The sequence below is a fragment of the Pongo pygmaeus genome, chromosome 6, assembly GCF_028885625.2.
Source record: "Pongo pygmaeus isolate AG05252 chromosome 6, NHGRI_mPonPyg2-v2.0_pri, whole genome shotgun sequence".
NCBI lineage: Eukaryota > Metazoa > Chordata > Mammalia > Primates > Hominidae > Pongo > Pongo pygmaeus.
This window is the reverse complement of record NC_072379.2, coordinates 9,565,297-9,584,676: the sequence shown is the minus strand read 5'-3', so window position 1 is coordinate 9,584,676 and position 19,380 is coordinate 9,565,297. Positions and strand designations below refer to the sequence as shown.

General features: G+C 54.0%; 2 protein-coding genes and 1 long non-coding RNA gene across 4 annotated transcripts; 1 reads left to right on the top strand and 2 right to left on the bottom strand.

The window, feature by feature from the left end:
• Positions 1-8,589: 8,589 nt before the first annotated feature.
• On the bottom strand, positions 8,590-12,402 carry LOC129041104 (uncharacterized). Its single transcript, XR_008503797.2, has 3 exons — positions 11,926-12,402; positions 10,096-10,217; positions 8,590-8,863 (listed from the first exon to the last, which is right to left on the bottom strand). It is a non-coding gene; the product is annotated as an uncharacterized LOC129041104 (long non-coding RNA).
• On the top strand, positions 12,107-13,328 carry PPP1R35 (protein phosphatase 1 regulatory subunit 35). 2 transcript variants are annotated; one of them, XM_054496349.2, is made up of 4 exons: positions 12,107-12,468; positions 12,546-12,762; positions 12,843-12,979; positions 13,077-13,328. In XM_054496349.2, the coding sequence occupies exons 1-4, from the start codon at positions 12,238-12,240 to the stop codon at positions 13,248-13,250; spliced, it is 759 nt and encodes a 252-aa protein (XP_054352324.1). In that variant the 5' UTR covers positions 12,107-12,237; the 3' UTR covers positions 13,251-13,328. The 2 variants fall into 2 exon arrangements, with proteins under 2 accessions (XP_054352324.1, XP_054352325.1); XM_054496350.2 differs by lacking the exon at positions 12,843-12,979 and having other exon boundaries at positions 12,109-12,468.
• A 1,162-nt stretch (positions 13,329-14,490) lies between these two features.
• On the bottom strand, positions 14,491-19,104 carry MEPCE (methylphosphate capping enzyme). The gene is made up of 4 exons (XM_054496302.2): positions 16,927-19,104; positions 15,480-15,698; positions 15,220-15,346; positions 14,491-15,107 (listed from the first exon to the last, which is right to left on the bottom strand). Exons 1-4 carry the CDS (start codon positions 18,595-18,597, stop codon positions 15,055-15,057), a joined length of 2,070 nt encoding a protein of 689 aa, XP_054352277.1. The 5' UTR covers positions 18,598-19,104; the 3' UTR covers positions 14,491-15,054.
• Between the last annotated feature and the right edge of the window lie 276 nt (positions 19,105-19,380).

Genomic DNA, 19,380 nt, shown 5'->3' with positions numbered 1-19,380 from the left:
TCCACCCACCTTAGCCTCCCAAAGTGCTGGGATTACAGGCATGAGCCACTGGGCCCGGCCTTATTTATTTTATTTATTTTCATTTATTTTTTTGAGACAGAGTCTCACTCTGTCGCCCAGGCTGGAGTGCAGTGGTGAAATCTTGACTCACTGCAACCTCCGCCTCCCAGGTTCAAGCGATTCTCCTGTCTCACCCTCCTGAGTAGCTGGGACTACAGGCGCACGCCACTACACCTGGCTAATTTTTGTATTTTTAGTAGAGATGGGATTTCACCATATTGGTTAGGCTGGTCTCGAACTCCTGACCTCAGGTGATCCACCAGCCTCTGCCTCCTAGAGTGCTGGGATTACAGGCGTGAGCCACCACGCCTGGCCATAATTTATTTTATTTTTGAGACAGCATCTTGCATGTCACCCAGGCTGGAGCGCAGTGGTGCAATCACGGCTCCCTGCAACTTCTGCTTCCTGGGCTCAAGCGATCCTCCCATCTCAGCCTCCCAGGTAGCTGGGACTACAGGCATGTGCCATCAAGCCTGGCTAATTTTCTGTATTTTTGGAAGAGATGGGGCTGGTCTCGAACTCCTGAGCTCAAGTGATCTGCCTGCCTCAGCCTCCCAAAGTGTTGGGATTAAAGGCGTGAGCCACCGCGCCTGGCCTTAAGCTTCTTTTCTTCTTCTTTTTTTTTTTCCTTGAGACAGAATTTCACTCTTGTTGCCCAGGCTGGAGTGCAATGGTGCGTTCTCGGCTCACCACAACCTCCACCTCCCAGGTTCAAGTGATTCTCCTGCCTCAGCCTCTCTAGTAGCTGGGATTACAGGCATGCGTCACCACAATGGGCTAATTTTGTATTTTTAGTAGAGACGGGGTTTCTCCATGTTGGCCAGGCTGATCTTGAACTCCTGACCTCAGGTGATGTGCCCACCTCGGCCTTCCAAAGTGTTGGGATTACAGATGTGTAATCCTGTAATCCCAACCACGCCTGGCTCTTTTCTTCTTTTTTTGATACGGGGTCTCACTGTGTTGCCCAGGCTGGTCTTGAACTGCTGGCCTCAAGTGATCCTCCCAGGTCAGCCTCCCAAAGCACTGGGATAACAGGCATGAGCCACCGCACCGGCCTCAGCCAGTCTTCAGTCTCCTGAAGCTCAGTGTCAAAGGCCTCAGCTTTTTTTTTTTTTTTTTTTTTTTGAGATGGAGTCTTACTCTGTTGCCAGGCTGGAGTACGGAGTGCAGTGGCACAATCTCGGATCACTGCAACCTCTGCCTCCTGGGTTCAAGCAATTCTCCTGCCTCAGCCTCCCAAGTAGCTGGGACTACAGGCGCCCACCACCACGCCCAGCTAATTTTTTTGTACTTTTAGTAGAGACGGGGTTTCACTGTGTTAGCCAGGATGGTCTCGATCTCCTGACCTCGTGATCCGCCCGCCTCAGCCTCCCAAAGTGCTGGGATTACAGGTGTGAGCCACCGCACCCGGCCCCAGCCTCAGCTTCTTTTTTTTTTTCTTCTTTTCTTTTTTTTTTTTTTTTTTTTGAGACGTAGTCTCGCTCTGTCACCCAGGCTGGGGTGCAGTGGTGCGATCTTGGCTCACTGGAAGCTCTGCCTCCCAGGTTCACGCCATTCTCCTGCCTCAGCCTCCTGGGTAGCTGGGACCACAGGTGCCTGTCACCACACCTAGCTAATTTTTTGGTATTTTGGTATTTTTTAGTAGAGATGGGGTTTCACCGTGTTAGCCAGGATGGTCTCGATCTCTTGACCTTGTGATCCGCCCGCCTCAGCCTCCCAAAGTGCTGGGATTATAGGCGTGAGCCACCATGCCCGGCCATCCGGGCCTCAGCTTCTTGAGCATGCATGCTTCCTGGCTGCCATGGCAACCCGACACTTGCGGATCATGATGGATGACCAACTGTGTGGCCACCCCCTGGACCTTATGAGGTCTGAGGCCACTGAATGGGCCTTGCTGGACATAGTCCCTCCACACCAGCTCCTTCACATAAGACCTCCCCTAACCATGGGTTCCCCATCTAGTTCCCCACACAGATGGACCCTGCTCCCATCCCAGGGCTTCTGACACTCCACCTGTCTCACACCACCTGACCTCTCTCCTCCTGCCTCTGCCCTTGTTTCCCTTGGCAACTCTCTGGGTCTGTAGAGGCTCTCTCAGGGGAAGATAGTCCTTCATGACCAAATCCTTGCCTCATGGGTCCCCAGACCCTCTGATTCCAGCCCCCCAGAGATGGGGATACTGCCAAGGTGAAGGTTTCGGGGGAGACCCTCAGGGAGGTTCAGCTGTGTTTGTTTCCTGTGACTGCTGAAATTGTACAGATTGCCACATACTACATCCTAGACCTCCTGAATTCTGATTTGGGGATCAGGAAGGAGGTTGCTGGGAAGCAGAGGTGAGTCATGACCCGGGCTGGGGCCCCATCTGTGAGGTTAAGTCTCTTTTTTAAAACTTAATTTAATTTATTTATTTTTGTAGAGACAGTCTCTCTATGTTGCCCAGGCTGGTTTCAAACTCCTGGCCTCAAGTGATCCTTCTTCCTTGGGCTCTCTAAGTGCTGGGATTACAGGTGTGGGGCTATGGTACCCATCGCCCTCTAGAGGAAGGCAGGCCCAGCCTGCAATACCAGCATTTTGGAAGGCCAGGTCAGAGGACTGCTTGAGCCCAGGAGTTTGAGACCAGCCCGGGTAACATGGCAAGACCCTGTCTCATAAAAAAAAAAAAAAAAATTACCTGGGTGTGGTGGCATGTGCCTGTAGTCCCAAGCTACTCAGGAGGCTGAGGTGGGAGGATCACTTAATCCCCGGAGGTCAAGGCTGCAGTGAGCCATGATTGTGCCACTGCACTCCAGCCTGGGTGACAGAGCGAGACCCTGTCTCCAAGAAAAAAAAAAAAAAAAAAAAAAAATCTAGAGGAAGGCAAAGGGTCTGGAGAGCAGCATGAGCAACACTCACCTGGTCAGTGAAGCTGAGCAAAACTTCCCTGCTCAGACCTGAACTGGCCTGAGACAGAGACAGAAAGGGGCAGGCAGGCTGGGCACGGTGGCTCACACCTGTAATCCCGGGATTTTGGGAGGCTGAGGCAGGCGGATCACCTGAGGTCAGGAGTTCGAGACCAGCCTAGCCAATTTGGTGAAACCTGTCTCTAATAAAAATACACAAATTAGCCAGGTGTGGTGGCGTACACCTATAGTCCCAGCTACTTGGGAGGCTGGGGCAGAAGAATCCCTTGAACTGGGAAGCAGAGGTTGCAGTGAGCTGAGATTGTGCCACTACACTCCAGCACTCTAGCCTGGGAGATGAGATTATGCCACTACACTCCAGCACTCTAGCCTGGGAGACACAGTGAGACTCTGTCTCAAAAAAAAAAAAAAAAAAAAAAGAAAGGGCAGTCTCAGACTCCCAGAGAGGAGAACAGCAAGTTTCTGTTCCACCTACTTCCTTCAAGGGCTTCCTCCAGGAAGCCTTCCCATCCTCCAGGCTGAGCTGACCCACCCTTCACAGAGCTGGAGCTGGTGTTTAATCTGCACAGGCTGCATGGAGTTTTGCATCCTCTTTCCTGGAGCCTGGCCTGGCCTGGATGTTAGAGCTCATGCTGCACCCTGGGAGGGTGAAAGCTGGTCCCACTCAGAGCTGTCCATGCCACTCCCAGGCCCCAGCAAATAGCAGGTATCAGTGAGCGGGTGAGAGGCATGTCTTCTGCCTCCTGGGACTCTGAGCTTCCTAGAACTGGGGCCACATTTCCTGACTTATCTGCTTTCTCCACTGAGCAGGGCTGGGGCTGGAGGGGGCACGTGTGGGGCCAGCCAGCAGGAGCCCGAGGCGAGAGGGTCTGAACCCCCTGCCTCGGAGCCTACCGGCAGAGAGACCACGGGCTTTTCATGTCCCAGCATCCCCGACATCCTGCTCATCTGCTGCAGAAACAATGAACACGGGAAAAGGGCAGGATGTCCCAGAGGTCGTCCAGAGGAGGAGAGGACAGGCTGAGAGTCAAAGGTGGGGAGGGAGGAAGGACAGAGGTCAATGGCACACGTGCCATGATCTCATCAGCTCCGAAAAACAATGACTCAACCTTCTGAGGGCCCCAACTGAGCTCTGGCAACCACATGAGGCCAGTCATTTCCTCAGTGTTCAGATGAGGAAGGGGGGGCTCTTAGAGGAAAGGGAATGATCCCCAAGTCACATGGTCAGTAGGCACTGGAGCTGGGACTGAAACCCAGGGAGACAGAGGAGAGACGGGCCAGGGCTGGGAGGAGGCAGAGAGGCAAGGGCTTCGGCCTCCCCATTTCCAAGCTTGGATTCCCAGGAGTCCATTCATATGTGAAAAAAATAGCTTTTTATTTATTTATTTGTTTAGAAACAGAGTCTCGCTTTTTGCCCAGGCTGGAGTGCCGTGGTGTGATCATAACTCACTGTAGCCTTGACCTGGGCTCAAGTGATCCTCCCACCTCAGCCTCCTGAATAGCTGGGACTGTAAGTGTGCACCATCACGCCCAGATAATTTTTTAAATTTTTGGTAGAGATGGGTGGGGTCTTTCTATGTTGCCCAGCCTGGTCTCCAACTCCTGGGCTCAAGTGATCCTCCCGCCTTGGCCTTCCAAAGTACTGAGATTACAAGCATGAGCCATTGTGCCTGGCTTATTTATTTATTTTTAGAGACAGGGTCTCACTCTGTCACCCAGACTGGAGTGAAGTGGTACAATCATAGCTCAGTGCAGCCTCAAATTCCTGGGCTCAAGGGATCCTCCTGCCTCAGCCAAAGAAGTAGCTGGAACTACAGGCATACACCACCATGCCTAGCTAACTTTAAATTTTTTTAGAAATGGGGTCTTGACCAGCCCAGGCTGGTCTTGAACTCCTGGGCTCAAGTGATCCTCCGGTCTCAGCCTCCTGAGTAACTGGGACTACAGGTGCACACCACCACACCTGGCTAATTTTTTTGTGTTTTTATTGTACAGACAGGGTTTCACCATCTTGCTCAGGCTGCTCTCGAATGCCTGTCCTCGTGTGATCCTCCCACCTGGGCCTCCCAAAGGGCTGAGATTACAGGTGTGAGCCACTGCACCTGGCCTGATAGCAGAACCTGCTTTTCTTCTACCAACCTCTCTTGGACTGTGGAAAAACCTCACACCAGCATCTCCCTGTCCAATCTAGAGGCTTCCATGGAATCACTCTCCACCCCAAGACCCCCCAACATCTCCTGTGTGTCCAACCTCATTGAGTAACAGACCATCTGCTGCTTCCCCCATCCCCATCCATCTCCCCAAGATCCCTGGGCATTGGTCCCCTGCTAAGGGGATCTTTCGGGACCTGCCTCCCAGAGTGAGGCTGGCGATTTCTGCATACATTTCCCCTATCTGTGGCTCCCTTTTCCTGGTTTATGGCCCCATCTTCCGTGCTTCCACACCCTTTCTTTCTACCTCCAGCTGTCCCTGGGCTCTTTGGGGCCCCAACCACTGGCATCAATCAGCCTTCTATGCCCAGTGTGGACATCAAGGACATCTCCCCAGCAAGCTCAGGCCCTCAGCCCAACATTCTCCTCCTTGCTGTGCTCAGCTCCATTGAATTCTCCATCCTCCACCCGACCCTGCAAATCTGTTTATCTTTGCTTTTCTGGTTTCTTTCATTTTCCCCTGCCTCACCCAGATTCCGGACAAATTCTTATTTATTTAATTATTTATTTATTTATTTATTTATTTGAGATACAGTTGCTGGCGGCTCACTGTAACCTCTGCCTCCCAGGTTCAAGCGATTCTCATGCCTCAGCCTCCCGAGTAGCTGGGATTTGCAAGCATGTGCCAGCACGCACAGCTAAAATCTTTTTTTTTTTTTTTTTTGAAATGGAGTCTCGCTTTGTCGCCCAGGCTGGTGTGCAGTGGCACGATCTGGGCTCACTGCAACCTCCACCTCCTGGGTTCAAGCGATCCTCCCACCTCAGCTTCCCAAGTAGCTGGGATTACAGGCCTGGGCTACCACATACGGGTAATTTTTGTATTTTTAGTAGAGACGGGGTTTTAGCATGTTGGCCAGGCTGGTCTTGAACTCCTGACCTCAAGTGATCCACCTGCCTGGGCCTCCCAAAGTGCTGGGATTATAGGTGTGAGCCACAACACCTGGCTTGGATTATGGACAAATTCTCCTGAATGAGACTCTGTCCCCTGCCTCCAACTTTTCTGCATCCCAGTGGCTGGCATCATCCCATGTCCCAGAGACTTCACACACACCTAATGGGGCTCATCCCAACCCTCCTGTTCCTCAGCCTGATGCTAGGGAGGCCAGGCTCAGGGTCAGTGTGTTGGCCTGCAGCCTGATGTGTGCCCTCCTCCCTGGATCTCTTCCTTCTGGGTTGGGACGAAGGCGTGAAGGTGGTTTGGAATCATGAGTTCAGGCTGAGACACCTCAGAGCTACCTGACCTGCTGGGGGGGTTCACCCTGCCAGCCGCCGAGATGCAGTAGGATGAGAACACGCACTCTGGGGATAGGAGCCTGGATGTGTGTGTGTCTGGAGGGTTGGCCATTCCCATCTTCCAGCGTGTCTCGTGTGACAGGGACCAGTGTGGAAGTTTCTCTGGGTTGGCCCTTAGGCATAGGCCAGTTTGAGAACAGGAGACAGGAGGTGAGGGGTTGCCGTAGGTGGGTTTTGCAGAGGGTGGTATTAGAGCTTTGCTGTCTCTCTGATCTTTCTTGGCCCTATTTGGGGGTGACTTCCAGGATGACGCCCTTGCTCCTCCCCCGCCCCCAACCCTGGCAGGTCTTCCCATGTGTCCTCTGTAGCAGTCTCAGCCACACCGTGCAGTGGACCACTGCATTGGAGGCATCCTACCCCTTCTCAAGGACATGGTCCCTTGAAGGACCCTGGATGCTGACCTGTCTCCTGTCCCACCTAGCCCACCTATAGCACCTGGCTCAGCAGAAGCTCATGGATGACCTTGAATGACCCCTCCCAGCACTGAGACTAGCTTTCTTCAAACTAGCATCCAGGTCTAGGATTACGCCACTCAGCAGCCTCAGATAACTAAAGGAGCATCACTAACTGGTGAGGTCCAACCCAATCAAAAGTCTTTTTTTTTTTTTTTTGAGACGGAGTCTCACTCCGTTGCCCAGGCTGGAGTGCAGTGGTGCGATCTAGGCTCACTGTAAGCTCCACCTCCCAGGTTCACGCCATTCTCCTGCCTCAGCCTCCCGAGTAGCTGGGACTACAGGCGCATGCCACCACGCCCGGCTAATTTTTTGTATTTTTAGTAGAGACGGAGTTTCACCGTGTTAGCCAGGATGGTCTCGATCTCCTGACCTCGTGATCCGCCTGCCTCGGCCTCCCAAAGTGCTGGGATTACAGGCGTGAGCCACCGCGCCTGGCCCCAAAAGTCTTATAATACATAATATTTAAGAGATGGGTGTTGCTCTGTCGCCGAGGCTGGAGTGCAGTGGCGTGATCATAGCTCACTGCAGCCTCGAAGTCCTAGGCTCAAGGGATCCTCCCACCTCAACCTCCCCAGTACTTGGGACTACAGGCATGCACCACCACGCCTGGCTAATTTTTAATTTTTTTATAGAGACTGGGTCTCACTATGTTGCCCAGGCTGGTCTTGAACTCCTGGCCTCAAAGGGATCCTCCTGCCTCTGCCTCCCAAAGTGCTGGAATTACAGGCATGAGTCACAGTGTCCCAGCCATTTTTTTTTTTTTTTTTGGAGACAGAGTCTCACGCTGTTGCCCAGGCTGGAGTGGAGTGGCGCCATCTTGGGTCACTGCAACCTCTGCCTCTCAGGTTCAAGTGATTCTCGTGCCTCAGCCTCCCGAGTAGCTGGAATTACAGGCAGTTGCTGCCATGCCCAGGTAATTTTTTGTACTTTTAGTAGAGAAAGGGTTTCACTGTGTTGCCCAGGTTGGTCTCGAACTCCTGGCCTCAAGTGATCTGCCTGCCTTGGCCTCCCAAAGTGCTGGAATTACAGGCATGAACCATCATGCCCTGTCCTCCTCCCCACTTTTTTTTTTTTTTTTGAGACCGAGTCTCACTCTGTCACCCAGGCTGGAGTGCTGCAGCACAATCTCGGCTTACTGCAACCTCTGCCTCCCCGGTTCAAGCAATTCTTCTGCCTCAGCCTCCCGAGTAGCTGGGACTACAGATGCGTGCCACCACACCTGGCTAATTTTTTGTCCCCTTTTCTTTTGAAGAGGAAAAGCAATTCCTGGCCTCCCAGCCTGGGCCAGCCAAAATAGCTTAGGAAGAATGTGGGCAGGCCCAAGACCTCTCACCTCCACCTTCCAATCTTCACATTCGTACTGTTTTCTTTTTTAAAAATTATTATTATTATTATTATTTTTTGAGATGGAGTTTTGCTCTTGTTGCCCAGGCTGGAATGTAATGGCACGATCTCTGGCTCACCACAACCTCCGCCTCCCAGCTTCAAGCAATTCTGCCTCAGCCTCCTGAGCAGCTGGGATTACAAGCATGCACCACCACGCCCGGCTAATTTTGTATTTTTAGCAGAGACAGGGTTTCTCCATGTTGGTCAAGCTGATCTCGAACTCCCGACCTCAGGTGATCCGCCCGCCTCGGCCTCCCAAATAGCTGGGATTACAGGCGTGAGCCACCGCGCCAGGCCCTGTTTTCTTAAAATCATTGGTGAACATTCCACTTCTTGGAGACCCGCAATGTAAACTGGGCAAACAGAATGGCTTGTTTTCATCTGTGCTGGGGCCTGAAATGAGACAGTGACTAGATTTTAAGGCTGAGGAATTGCGTTTACTGGGTTCATGGACACGAACTCCTGTAGGGCCTAGATATTTATCAGCATGGCCAAGGCCTGGGGGACAGTTTCGAGTTTCAGCTCCAACACTTCCTGCATGCCGAAGCTGCGTCAGCCTCTTTTTTTAAATAAACAAAAAACGTTTAATCACAGAAATGTTCAAGAATATGCAACAGTAGAGAAAATATAGTAATAAAATCCTGCTTCAGCAGTCATCAACATTTGGCTAATGTTGTTTCACCCATGTACCCTCAAACACTGTTCCGAACCCCAACTTTTTTTTTTTCTGGTGACAGGGTCTCACTCTGTCATCCAGGCTGGAGTGCAGTGGCGAGATCCTGGCTCACTGCAACCGCCGCCTCCTGGTTTCAAGTGATTCTCATGCCTCAGCCTCCTGAGTAGCTGGGACTATGGGACTACAGGCACGTGCTACCATGCCTGGCTAATTTTTTGTACTTTTTAGTAGAGACGAGGTTTTGCCATGTTGCCCAGGCTGGTCTCGAACTCCTGAGCTCAGGCAACTTGCCCGCCTCAGCTTCCTAAAGTGCTGGGATTACAGGCTTGAGCAACTGTGCTCAGTCTTGATACTTTTCAATTTAAGGTAAAATACAGCATGATTTATTAGTGTTTTTTTTTGTTTTTTTTTTTTTTTTGAGACAGAGAGTCTAGCTCTGTCACCCAGGCTGGAGTGCAGTGGCACAATCTTGGCTCACTGCAACCTCCACCTCCTGAGTTCAAGTGATTGTCCTGCCTCAGTCTCCCAAGTAGTTGGGACTACAGGCACCTGTCACCACACCCGGCTAATTTTTTTGTATTTGTATTTTATTTTACTATTATTTTTTGAGGCAGAGTCTCGCTCTGTTACAGAGGCTGGAGTCCAGTTGCACGATCTCAGCTCACTGCAACATACGCCTCCTGGGTTCAAGCGATTCTTGTGCCTCAACTTCCTAAGTAGCTGGGATTACAGGTGTGCACCACCACGCCTGGCTAATTTTTGTATTTTTAGTAGAGACGGGGTTTCACCATGTTGGCCAGGCTGGTCTTGAACTCCTGACCTCAAGTGATCCACCCACCCTGGCTTCCCAAAGTGCTGGGATTACAGGTGTAAGCCACCGTGCCTAGCCTGATTTTTTAAAACCTTTTAATATAATTATATAAAATGCATACATTTCCAAAGTCAAATATACAATACAAAGTATATTTGGAAGAATCTAGACTCTTTGTCTTTCATTCTATTCTCTCCCTCCTATGTCACCATGAAAAATTTTTAATTTATACTCCCAGTTTAAACATTTATATTTGTACCTCGCTATTGCTTTTCACAATTGTACAATGAGATAATAGACATACTTTCTTGTTCTTAACTTTAGCAGGAAAGCCTGTAGTGTTTAACCATTGAGATCTTCCTTTAAAATCCTTTTTGTAAAATTTGGGCTATGCTATCCATTCTATCTGATGTTCCACGGCACTTCCTGGAAAGATAAAATGAACAATGTGGAAACTCTCATAAATGAAAAGTGGTACAAACATGCCTGTTAACTGAGCATCAATCAATTCCAGGAAAGCCTCAAGATTCCTGAACCTTTTTGAAGCAGTTTGGAGAATTAAAAAAAAAAAAAAAAAAAAAAAAGAGTAAGAAAGGATTCCTGAACCCACTTCCACTTACATTCTACACAAAAATGAAAGGAGGCTTGCAGAATTGAGGGGACCTGCCCCAAGTAACCTAAGGAGCAGGTGGGAGCTCTCATTTCCTTTTCTTCAGTTCAGGGGTCTTCTGCTACGTGGAAAAGCTCAGGGCCCAGGATAAATCCACTAACATTAAAAATTTAAAAAACTGAACTCAAGGCTGGGTGCAGTGGCTACTGCCTTTAATCATAGCACTTTGGGAGGCCAAGGCAGGTGAACCACTTGAGGTCAGGAGTTCGAGGCCAACATGGTGAAACCCTGTCTCTACTAAAAATACCAAAAAAATTAGCCGGGCGTGGTGGTAGGCGCCTGTAATCCCACCTACTTGGGAGGCTAAGGTGGGAGAATTGCTTGAACACTGGAGGCAGAGGTTGCAGTGAGCTGAGATTGTGCCACAGCCTCCAGCCTGGGCAACAGAGCGAGACTCCGTCTCAAAAAACAAAACAAAACATTGAACCCACAATACAGAGTTTTTTGTTTGTTTCTGAGACAGGGTCTTGCTCTGTCGCCCAGGCTAGAGCGCAGTGGTATGATCAGAGCTCATTGTAGCCTGGAACTCCTGGACTCAAGTGATCCTCCCGCCTCAGCCTTCCCAGTAGCTGGGACTACAGGCGAGCACCACCGCCACGCCTGGCTAAAATTAAATTTTTTTGGTAGAGATTGGGAATGGTGGTGTGGAGTCTCGGTATGTTGCCCATGCTTGTCTCCAGCTCAGGGTTTCAAGCCATCTTCCCGCCTTGGAGGCGGGCCTCCCAAAGAGTTGGAATTGCAGGTATGCGCTACCGCACCCGTTCCAGATATCTACTTTTTATACAAATTAATATTTCAGGGAACTCTCGAAGGTAAAAGTAGTCACAAAAAGCTGCAAAAGTTGCTGTGTCCCAGAAGGGAGTCCGGGATGGGGTCGGCGACCCTCGCCCGCACTCATACAGGGAAACTCCGGTCCGAGTTTGGAGGCAACGGAACACTGGAAATGCTGTGGAGGTCTGAGTGGGGAGGTCAGGGCACACTGGACCGTTACCTTAAAGCTGCCCCATTTATGGCCAGGTGCGGTGGCTCATGCCTGTAATCCCAGCACTTTGGGAGGCCGAGGTGGGCGGATCACGAGGTCAGGAGTTCGAGACCAGCCTGACCAACATGGTGAAACCCCGTCTCTACTAAAAATACAAAAATTAGCCGGGCGTGGTGGCGCGCGCCTGTAATCCCAGCTACTCAGGAGGATGAGGCAGGAGAGTCTCTTGAACCTAGGAGGCGGAGGTTGCAGTGAGTCGAAATCGCGCCCCTGCACTCCAGCCTGGGCTACAGAGAGAGGCTCAGTCTCAAAAAAAAAAAATATTGCCCCATTTGGCGCCCCAGAATGAGGACTGACACACTGGGCACTGGGCATCGCAGCACTAGCAGGACTAAGATTCTTCTGGGCAACTCAGCCATAGCACAGTTTTCAAGAGGAGGAGTGGCCCTGATGAGGACCCGTAGGGCTTCAACCGACCCCACCTCAAAAACACTTCGGCTTGGGGGCGGTGCCAAGTCTGCGAGTGCTTCCAATACTTCGGCTTGGGGGCGGTGCGAAGGCTGTGAGTGCGGAAGCTCGCCGGGAACCTGGGGACTGGGCGAGGGAAATGACGCCTGGGAGCGTCAACAGGGTGGGTGGGGCTGCTGACTCCGCCCCCGAAGGAAAGGGTTAACGGTTTCCGGGAGCGGCGTCTAGGAGGGGCGGGGGAAAGGAGGAGGTGGCCAGGCTGTGTCCTCTGACCCTTGGACCGCCTGCGACCCCCGCATCCCCGCACCCTCAAGGCACTTCCAAAGATGATGGGTTGTGGGGAGTCAGAGCTGGAGTCGGCGGACGGGGAAGAAGCCGCGGCGGTCCCGGGGCCACCCCCGGAGCCCCAAGTCCCGGAACTCCGAGCCCCAGTGCCCGAGCCCGGCCTGGACTTGAGCCTGAGCCCGCGGCCCGACAGCCCTCAGCCGCGGCACGGCAGTCCCGGGCGGCGGAAGGGGCGGGCGGAGCGGCGGGGCGCGGCTCGGCAGCGGCGGCAGGTGAGCGGGGGAGGCTGGCCCCCGGCCCGCGACGGCCTTGCGCCCACCTGGTCACTGCCCTGCCCCTTTGCTCCCAGGTCCGCTTCCGCCTGACGCCGCCCTCCCCGGTGCGGTCCGAGCCGCAGCCTGCGGTGCCGCAGGAGCTGGAGATGCCCGTGCTGCAGAGTAGCCTGGCCTTGGGCCTGGAGCTGCGGGCCGCAGCCGAGAGCCACTTTGATGCTGCGAAGGCCGTGGAGGAACAGCTGAGAAAGTCGTTCCAGATCCGCTGCGGCCTGGAGGAGAGCGTGTCCGAGGGTGAGGGGGGCGGGCGGGCGGCCGCGTGCGGGAGTCGGGGCGAGGGGCGCCGCTCACCTCCGCCCCCGCTGCGCTCTCAGGGCTGAACGTGCCGCGCTCCAAGCGGCTCTTCCGGGACCTGGTGAGCCTGCAGGTGCCGGAGGAACAGGTTCTGAACGCCGCGCTCAGGGAGAAATTGGCTCTCCTGCCGCCACAGGCTCGAGCCCCGCACCCAAAGGTGATGGGGTCTGGGCATGGGGCTTCCTCCATGTATCCCCTTACCCGGATCCTTCCTCCCAAAGTGTAACCTTGCTTTGGGCCCCACCTCCCAACAGGAGCCACCTGGGCCGGGGCCAGACATGACCATCTTGTGTGACCCAGAAACACTATTTTATGAATCTCCACACCTGACCCTGGACGGTCTGCCCCCTCTCCGACTTCAACTCCGGCCCCGCCCTTCAGAGGACACCTTCCTCATGCACCGGACCCTGAGGCGATGGGAAGCGTAGACCCCAAAGATCCCTGGAGGGCTAGTTCGTATTTTTGTGTTAAACTATTTGTTAGAATAAAGTAATTTTGCTAATAAATGGGACTCTTCTTGGAGGCCTAAACTGGGGTTAAAAGCTCTCTAGGGGGTTATCCACTTAGCCTCAGGTTGGAAGCTGCCTGGAAGTCGAGTTTGGGGGCTTTTTTGGAACTTGGTAGAGTCATGGCAAGTGGAAAACACTGTCCACGTTAGAGGTTTACTTAGATACCCCTCCGTTCACAACCTTACCTGCCTCTCCCTGACTTCAGCCACAGCTACTGCCTGTTTTTGATCAGGCAGTGATTGTTCTCTGCATCACTTATTCTGATCTCTCAAAATGCAGAGCCCAGCTTATCACATTTCACGAAAACCTTCCATGATTACCTGTCTCAAGGAGCTTGCAAGCCAGCTGTCTACAGTGAGTTACTGAAATTATCTCCCTGCTTTTTACCTTTAAGAGCCTTGTCCATCCTGTTTACACCTGACCTGAATACTCAGTATGTTCGAAGTTCCAGTAACACCTAACAAGCCCCCGAAGAGCTTCATGTTAATTGCCTGTAAGTCTGATTCCACAGCACAAAAAAGGTGCTGGCCCGTCCCTGAGCATTTGATCCAAAGCACTTTTGCCTACCTCCACCGTCAACTCTTTCCAAGTTAGCCTTCTGGCCAGGTGCGGTGGCTCGCGCCTGTAATCCCAGCACTTTGGAAGGCCGAGGCGGGTGGATCACCTGAGGTCAGGAGTTCGAAACCAGCCTGGCCAACATGGTGAAACCCCCATGTCTACTAAAAATACAAAAAATTAGCTGGGCACGGTGGCGCGTGCCTGTAATCCCAGCTACTTGGGAGGGTGAGGCAGGAGAATCGCTTGAACCTGGGAGGCGGATGTTGTGGTAAGCCAAGATCACACCACTGCACTCCAGCCTGATGACAGAATGAATCTCCATCTCAGAAAAACAAAAACCAAAAAGTTAGCCTTCTAACCAAAGCCTCTACGGGATTTTTCCGGGGAGGGAAGGCAGACTCCAAGTTCCACACCAAAATTTGCATTACACACACCTTTTCCTGACTAGGCTTCTGTATACTTGCGTGTGGACTTGACTAGTGTTCAACAATCAGCTTAACCACTGAAAAACTTGTCTTCCTTGAGACGGAAGAGAAACAGCACAGGTTCTGGTGGGAGGCACCACCCATCCCCCACCAGCTAGAAAATACCGACACAGGTGTGGGGGCCACTGCCCTAGACATCAAGTTTATTGTGCTGTTCTCACATTCAAAACCCAACCCCCTCTCCCACTGGGGGAGGGCAGAGGGAAGGATTTTCACAGTACCTGCGTGCCTCCCTGCCAGGCTTCCCCCTCTAACCCTCAGTCCATCTATCCATGGTCCACTGAAATGCAGCTACGGACAAGAGCTAGGGACAACAGCCGAGGAGAAATGGGAATCTCTCTCCTTGGGAGAATAGGAGGAAAGGGCTAGAGAATTTGATATCCTCCCACCTCCCATGCCCTAAGAGAACAGAGGTCAGCAAACAGTCCATGCCATCCAGCCTGGGAGGCTGGGGGAGAGGAAGATGATGGTGACTCCAGCACAGCCAGCCTTGCTGTGCAGGTGCCAGAGGCGTAGGGAGGAGGCTGAGGCAGCGACGGAAGAAAAGCTTTCTTTGCAGATCCAAGAAAGGAAACTATTTTTGGAGTCAGAAAGGAAAGACCTTGGGACACTTTCCTCTTCCCCCAGGTCCTTATGAGCAGAGAGGACAGCCTCATCACACTTTCTGTTCAGGGGGCCACTTAGTGGCTGGGGGATCGAGCCTTGTGGAACAGGTACACAGGACGCTGGAAGCCTGAGGGGAGAGAGAATGATCAGAAGGGGTTGGCAGCACCTCAAGAATCCCCATGGGGGTCTGCACTCTTTCAGCCAGGACCAGCCTCCCTGACAAAATAAACCAGCCTTACCTTTAGAGGTGTTGTGGGGTGTGGCCACAAGCTCATAGCTGGAGAAGCCCACGTCTGGGGATGTCAGGTAGGAAGTGAACTGCTCTGGCTTCAGTTGGATTCGGTAGTAGTTCTTGTAGATTGTTTCCTAAGGAGAGAGGCAAGGGACCACTTCAGCATGCTGCCGCCTCCCCTGGCCAAGGGCGATGCCCTTGGCCCACCTCGGGGCCTTTTCTTGCCTCAACCAAAGGAATGACTATTCCCCCCAACACCCAACTCACCGTAAGAGTCTTTCTCTTGCCATATGATGACCAGGGTTGGGGCTCTAGGACCAGGATGCCCCCAGGGCGTAGGTGCCGGTAGATCCGGCGAAACATGCGCTTCAGGCCCTCGTCTCCCCAGTTCAGATGCACCCACTTGGTGAGGCTGAGGCAGAGCACCACATCATACTCAGGTGTTTGGGCCTCCACCAGGTCATCTCTATCCAGCACATAATTACCCTGAGGGCAAGAATCGGCAGTGAGGTCAACGGAGGGAATCAAAGAACCCCTGCTCCCAGGCAACCTGCTCTGAGGCCGATACAGTCCTGCGGCCTCACTTTAGCCCGTGGCCACGTTCTTCTCAGACTAACTCCCAAAAAGTGCCTGCCCTCTTTGAGTTTTGTTTTCTCCTCTACACCTTCCTGCCTCTGCTTCTTCCTACTGGTGGTAAGCCAAAAAAGGTCAAGGGAGCCTGAGTAATTTTAAATGGCGCAAATTATCCATGAAGTCTTCCAAAGCTAGGATCCCAGGACCGTATCCTGTGCTTATTCTCACCCACAGACATTACGTGGAGTGACTGCAGGTGTTGCAAGGGTAACTAACCCAGGTTTCAAAGGCAGACCTGTGGTTCCTTCCCTGCAGTTGGGGCTGGCAAAGTTTCAGGCCTATTCTTTCCTTTCTCTGAGAGAAATGAAGAGCCACATCCTTTAGGAAGCCTTTTCTAGAAGATAAGCTCATCACAATCCTCTAAAAAGACCATTCTTCAGGCTTAACCCAACACAATGGCAACGATCCCAGCAGGCAGCCTAACTGGAGTGTTCTCTGGGGAGCTGTGTGCAGTCAGGGGACTCTGCAGGGCATGGGACTCTCTCCTCTCTGCAGAGGAGTTTCTGGTTCTTCCCTCTCCCACTATCTAGGGTCAATGTGGAGAGGATCTACAGCCAAGCCACTTGGGTTCCTGACACTCTTCAACAAACTGTCTAGGAAAACAAAAGCCGCTGATGGGAGCAACGTGGCTATGAAAGGGCAGAAATGCCAATAGAAGTCTGCCGCTACCCTAATCTCCTCCCTAGAAGACATTCCATGCCTGATTCCCATTCTCAGGCTCCTTCAGTAAATCTGAGGACCAAGTTCCACCTGGATCAAATTCCCTAGTGAGCAGCAGCCTTCAAAGGAAGGGAAGGTGGACCAGTGTGGATTATAGGCCAAGCCGGAAGCACAGCAAAAAAGAGTCCTCCTCTATCTTGGAGATCCTTGCAGTCATGACAAAGGACTCCAGGGTCAATGCCCCAAGGTAGAGACCCCACCTTTCCAGGTTATAAGAGGGGAGAGAGGCCCAGCAGAGGCTCTCACTTGCCAACCCAGACCCCTCTTTTGAGGATCTGGGTCATAACCTTCCCTGCTACATTCCCATTTAATCTCATCTTCACACCTGGCCCCTATTCCAAGAGCCTCTGGACCCTCTTACCGTGACGAAGACAACATTGTTGGGGAAGACTGATGTGTCCGCTCCATCCAAGGGCACTTGGGGGGCAGCGATGGGACCCCGGCTGGCAGTCAGCGAGGCTGGGAAGCAGCTCCTCTTTCGAACGGTGGTGGTCCCTTCCTCACCCTCTGCCCCCGGGTCCCCTTCCAAAGTCTGGGGTGGGAGACGCAGCTCCTCGGAAAGGTAGTGTCGGATGTTTTGGCGGGCAGAATGGATGAGCCGGGAATCGATATCCAGGCCCACCATGCGGGACGGGCCCCACTTGCAGGCAATGCTCAGCGTCAGATGGCCCACATTGCAGCCCAGATCTAGGACGTCCCGGCCCCGAAACCACTCAGGCTTCAACACCCGAAGGCGCCCATCCTCACAGGAAGGATTGCGGTACCCATAGTATTTGCAATAATTCCCATACTGGAACTTGCGCTGTTGCTTTTTGAAGCCTGCTGCAGGCAGTGGATGGTGGTGGTGGTGGCGGCCTCCCCAGCTCCCTCGGCCCTTTTCCTTGGAACCCTGGCCTCCACCCCTAGCCCCTGCCTCCGACTTGCTGGAAGTCCTGCGACGTTTGCGATGTCGGGAGGAGGAAGATGGGGGTGCAGAGATAACTGAGGCAGCTGGAGGGGCTGATAGGGAGCCTGAGGGACCCTGCAGAGCAGATGGAAGGGGAGACACCACTTCATCCCTGCAGTTGATGGCTGTGTTGAGTTCATAGGGTTGGGGGGCATCCCGGTTCTGGCCCCTGTGCCGCGGCTGCTGTGAGGCGCCCTCCCCGTGGAGTGAGGGGGTGAGAGGGGCTGTGGCCGGTACGGGGTGGCTCTCACTCCCTCCGGCCGCCTGCTGCTGCTGGTGGTGCTGTCCCCGGTGTCTATGCCGCTTCCGACCAGTCTTGAGTGGCGAAGCAAGAACTACATGGCCCTCATCAGTGCAAGTATTGAGACTGAGCGGGTCAGTAATATCTTTGGGGATGAGAATCTCCACCGGATCGCGCCCTTTGGCCGGAAGGGGGGATGACTTAGGGGTCTCCGCGTTGAGGGCGCGGCTCACTTCCTCATCCAGGAGGCTATTCAGGTTCAGGGGATCAAAGATATTGCCCCCCAGCAGGAAGTTGGAGGGTAACACAGAGTCACAGTCCGAATTCACCCGCCTGCGCCTCTTGAAGGCCGGATGTTTGAAGCCTCCCCCACCTCCCCCTACATTACAGCTATTTCTCCTCTTGCCCCCGCCCCCCCCAGGTGGCCGGTGGGGCTGATAGCCATTGCGGGGTCGAGGAGGAGGAGGAGGACCCAGCTCTGTCCCGCCCCCTCCCCGGCGCTCCTCCCCCACGTCCGGGGGAGCGGCTCGCCCCGGGGGATCCGACAGGCGGGCCTCCCCGTGCGACTGCGCCTGGGGGCCGCCCCCTCGGTGCTGCTGCGCCTGGGGACCACCGGGGGAGGTGGCCGCGGCCCCGGGGCTCTCCCGACCGACCCCAGCGGCCGGGGACCCCGCAGATGGCGCGCAAGGACCCGGACCACGCTCCGTCCCGCCGCGGAGCTCCCCAGAGGCGGCCTCTTGGTGCGGTGGCACCGTGGGGCCGCCCCCTCCGCCCGACTCATCTTTGAGCGGCGGCGGCGGGGCCGGCACCAGAAACGGCTCCTTCTCCGCCGCCATCTCGATCATTTCCTCCCCTTATTCCGTGCCAGTCGGGGTAATGAGGGGGATCAGGGGGCTTAACCCTCCCTGCCTGGACCCTGCTCCCTTCCCCCCCTTTCCCGAGCGCGCGCGCAGCTCTGCTCTTCTCGCCTAGTCTCGCGCCCAAGCGCCTCCCCGCGAAGTGCGCCCCACTCGCCCGCGAGACCAAAACAAGATGCCCGCGAGACCCGAACTACTAGAGGACTCAACCGCGCGTGCGCCGACCCCTTTCTCCTCCGCCACTACCACCCGGCCGCGAGCGCGCACGGCGAGCGCGCGTCCCCTTCGCCCCGGAACCACGCATGCGCACTCCGCCACCACCCTGGTTGCGCGCGCATCAGAGTACGAACCAACTTAACGGCTCTGGGAGTTTAAATATAACCCCCCCCCACAGCCCCCGCAAAAGCCCACCACCCCAAACTGACACCCTACTTCCCTGCGCAGCTATGTCCGGCCCTACTGATCTCCTTTGTCTCTGCCGCGCGATCCCACCCACCGTAGGCGGGGGACAGGAGCTGGTGTGAAAAGGTCTCCTTGACACCCGACCCTTGTTCCTGAGGAATGAGTCCCAGCGGTCTCCGCCCGGCTCTAAATCTAACAACCTCCCCACCCCGCCTCCTTCCTCCCCCTAGTGGGCAGCGCCTGCGCACACCCTTTTGGGCTTGCGCGGGTAGAGGCAGCACGTGCTGGAGGTGGCACCCCGCCCCCCGTCTTAGGGGTGGGGCCTGTGACGTCGCTTCCTTAAATTTGGTGAACGCAACGTGCGTCAGC

Excerpts from the sequence above, each read along its gene's own strand:
- PPP1R35 (XM_054496349.2), top strand. The coding sequence starts at position 12,238 with ATGATGGGTTGTGGGGAGTCAGAGCTGGAGTCGGCGGACGGGGAAGAA. Across the intron at positions 12,469-12,545 it reads CGGCTCGGCAGCGGCGGCAG|GTCCGCTTCCGCCTGACGCC; the intron begins GTGAGCGGGGGA and ends CTTTGCTCCCAG. Across the intron at positions 12,980-13,076 it reads CTCGAGCCCCGCACCCAAAG|GAGCCACCTGGGCCGGGGCC; the intron begins GTGATGGGGTCT and ends ACCTCCCAACAG.
- MEPCE (XM_054496302.2), bottom strand. The coding sequence starts at position 18,597 with ATGATCGAGATGGCGGCGGAGAAGGAGCCGTTTCTGGTGCCGGCCCCG. Across the intron at positions 15,699-16,926 it reads ACAATGTTGTCTTCGTCACG|GGTAATTATGTGCTGGATAG; the intron begins GTAAGAGGGTCC and ends TCTTGCCCTCAG. Across the intron at positions 15,347-15,479 it reads GCAAGAGAAAGACTCTTACG|GAAACAATCTACAAGAACTA; the intron begins GTGAGTTGGGTG and ends CTCTCTCCTTAG.